At 48.1% G+C, this 2,970-nt stretch overlaps 2 protein-coding genes across 2 annotated transcripts; both read left to right on the forward strand.

Annotated features, from left to right (window-relative positions):
- Positions 1-1,196: 1,196 nt before the first annotated feature.
- PPTG_02049 (hypothetical protein) lies at positions 1,197-1,946 on the forward strand (the record flags this gene model as incomplete). The annotated part of the gene is made up of 3 exons (XM_008895444.1): positions 1,197-1,654; positions 1,715-1,736; positions 1,827-1,946. 3 exons carry the CDS (start codon positions 1,197-1,199, stop codon positions 1,944-1,946), a joined length of 600 nt encoding a protein of 199 aa, XP_008893692.1.
- A 45-nt stretch (positions 1,947-1,991) lies between these two features.
- PPTG_02050 (hypothetical protein) lies at positions 1,992-2,949 on the forward strand (the record flags this gene model as incomplete). Its single annotated transcript, XM_008895445.1, has 2 exons — positions 1,992-2,752; positions 2,886-2,949. 2 exons carry the CDS (start codon positions 1,992-1,994, stop codon positions 2,947-2,949), a joined length of 825 nt encoding a protein of 274 aa, XP_008893693.1.
- Positions 2,950-2,970: the final 21 nt, after the last annotated feature.

Consider the following 2,970-nt stretch of genomic DNA (forward strand, 5'->3'; position numbering starts at 1 on the left):
CAATATTTTACAGCTAGACACCACCAACCTTCGATCCACTATGTCCGCTCCTGCATCTGCTTCCTCGACTGAGATTGAATTATCGCCGAGTGAGGTGAACGGACAGCAGCAGCATCATCTCCCCGCGCCACCCGAAATGGAGTACGAGTCTGAAGAAGCTGCCAAAGCCGCGATTCATGCTTGGATCAAAGCACATCGAAATAATGTGTCAAGGAAAAACTTGGCTCTAAATGGAGATGGAAAAGTCCGCTGCCGCTTGTACGAATGTGACCGGGCTGGTAAGCCGAAAATACAAGAAAACTTAAGGATGCAGACCGCCAGCGCCCAATGGTAACGTCAAAGCGCTGTGGTTGTAAAATGCGCCTAAGTATTGTGGCGGTCGATACATCGGCCCCAACTGGACCGTGGCGAATTGTACATACAAAGGACGGCAGTCAGACCCATAACCATCCTGCTGCTTCAGACGTCCGTGTCCATGTTACCCACAGACAACGTGATGCACGACGAAGGACCACTGAAGGCACGTCCACGTCTCATTTAGTCTCTTTGCAGGCTAAAGCTGGAGTTTCAACATCTAAAATCTACGCTACCATGATAATGGCCGATGAAGACTCTCTTGTTCTCCCAAAAATATTTCCGTGCACGCTCTGAAGGAAACTCACAAATTGTGGAAAATGGCGCGTAAATTGGTAGTGCAAGGTACTAGATCAAACGACTGAAGCTCTTACCAGAGCAGTTCGACAGACACTGGTACCTGTGCGTGGTTACCGACCGAGTGGTTGAACCTGTTCGAAGGACTAAACGACAACGAACATGTGAACAGCCACGGCCTCACCAAGCTGGATACGGCGTTAGTGGCACACGACGCGATCCATCAGGGTTTGAATTGTCAGGACAAACTGAATTGACGGCTGACACAAACGCTAGATCGTTAACATTTCAAGCGTTTCTCGACAAAACGCTGAAGACTTCCAAAACGCATTTCTACCACCCCGAGCATGGGGGTACGCTGGGCAGCGGGATCGGGATGACTTGTTTTCTAGTGTGGTGGTAAAATATTTTATATCGCATATTACACGATTTAATGTTTATCAAAAACAAGGATAGTTTTATTAGATCTTCAACTTACTAACGCCATGCGCTTACACTTTTTCTGCTCGGGTGCTCCGCTCAGGGTGCTCCCTAACTTTTCCCACATGATACTTCTAACCAAGGCGCTAGGAGATATCATTGCTGATGTTCTTCCCAAACGATTTGGCATTGTGTGGGACGGGTGGACTTTCCGTTCCGAACACTACCTTGCTGTGTTCGCCGTGTTTGGTCACGACGGTAAGATGGAGAAGATTTTGCTCGCCATGTCCACCCTAGCGGACGACGACATCGTTAACCACTCTGCCATGGCTCATGTAGCCTTTCTACGCATGATTTTGTGGTTCTTCAAGCGCTCGCTGTCCGACATTCTCTACATTGTTGCTGACAATTGCGCAACAAATGGCTGCATTGCTTCGTTGATGAAGGCGCCGTTTGTGGAGTGCGCCAGTCATAGACTGAGCTTGGCAGTGGTGGAATACATGGAGAGCTACGAGTCCATATTGGACAAAATGCAGTCACTCACGCGTAAATTACGCGGTCTGAATGCGTCGGCAAGTCTGCGGTAAGTAACATATTTTTTTCCTACTAACAGTTTTTTTTTTTTACCTAAAATTTGTTTTAGAAAAAGAAACAATCTGCAGCCGGTATTGTGTCAGGCAACTCGAAGGTGGTGAAAGCGCCAATAATCTGGTTTTTCACTGCGAAAATTTGTTAGAATGATTTTTCTTATTCAGGTCGCTGAACTGGAGACACAAGGAACTAACGCGGGAGGTTTTGCCCCAGTACGTCTGCAGTATACCAAGCTTAAGTCACAGGCAATCTACTACAAAAAAATGTGGTGGACATCAATTTGATGTGCACCACGTGAATAACGATTCCTGTTCAAATTCAAACAAGTGATGGCGAATATCAAGTGTATGTGCGGTGTGCTGCTGCTGTGTGTGGGGAGCATATGTGGGGGCAGTCCGGTGGATGAGCTGGACCAACTCGTTTCAGCCAAGATGGAGGAGACACAGCGCGCATTCCTGATTGTGGAGAAGCAGCTGAGTGCAGCGCAGCAAATGACAGAGATCTTCTCCTTGGAGAACACGCAGTTGCAGCTGTTCTCACTGGAGACGCGGGCCAAGTTGGCTGTCATACAGGAAGAAGTGCAGAAGGAGATGGAGTCGGCGATGCAAGAGGTGGATCGGATGCGGCAGGAGGCGGTGGAGAACGTCACGACGTGGAAGAAGACGCTGCATGGACTCAGAGAGGCTACGCAGAAGAACGAGCAAACTCTACAGAAGATCAGAGAGGAGAAGGAAGAACAGGAATTAGAAGTTCAAAACGAGTTGGAGTTACAGAAAGAGCAAGAGATGAAAGTTAAGAGAGAGTTGGAGATGTTACAGGAGCTGGAGAGTCAGCGACAGATGAAGAAGGAACTGGAGGAGAAGGAGGTAAAGAGACTGCAGGAATTGGAGCAACAGGAACTAGAAAAGCAGCGAGTTGTGGAGCAGCTACAAATATTGGAGAAGGAACAACAACTCCAACAAGAGATCGAAAAGATGCGGGAGAAGGACCGAGACTTGATGAAAGAGACAAGTTCTGACTCGGCAAAGAGCAATACTGTACCTTCAGATAGTGCTGAGCGTACAAGCACAGTGAAGCGGATGCTGGCTTGGTACGTATCAGCCGAGCAAACACTGTTCTCTGCAGCGACTGCGGTTTATCGTCAGTTGGTGCTGCCTGTGGTGGTGATTCTCGGCTTTTTTCTCGTAATGACGGTGGTAATTGCGAGATATAACGCCATGAAGCAAGCGAAACGCAATCGGAGAGTCCTGTATTCTGGATATCCGAAAAGTTATCGACGAACGGTGAAGCAGCAGCAGACACTGGTAG

The sequence above is a fragment of the Phytophthora parasitica genome (genome assembly GCF_000247585.1).
Source record: "Phytophthora parasitica INRA-310 unplaced genomic scaffold supercont2.3, whole genome shotgun sequence".
In the NCBI taxonomy this organism is placed as follows: domain Eukaryota; phylum Oomycota; class Peronosporomycetes; order Peronosporales; family Peronosporaceae; genus Phytophthora; species Phytophthora nicotianae.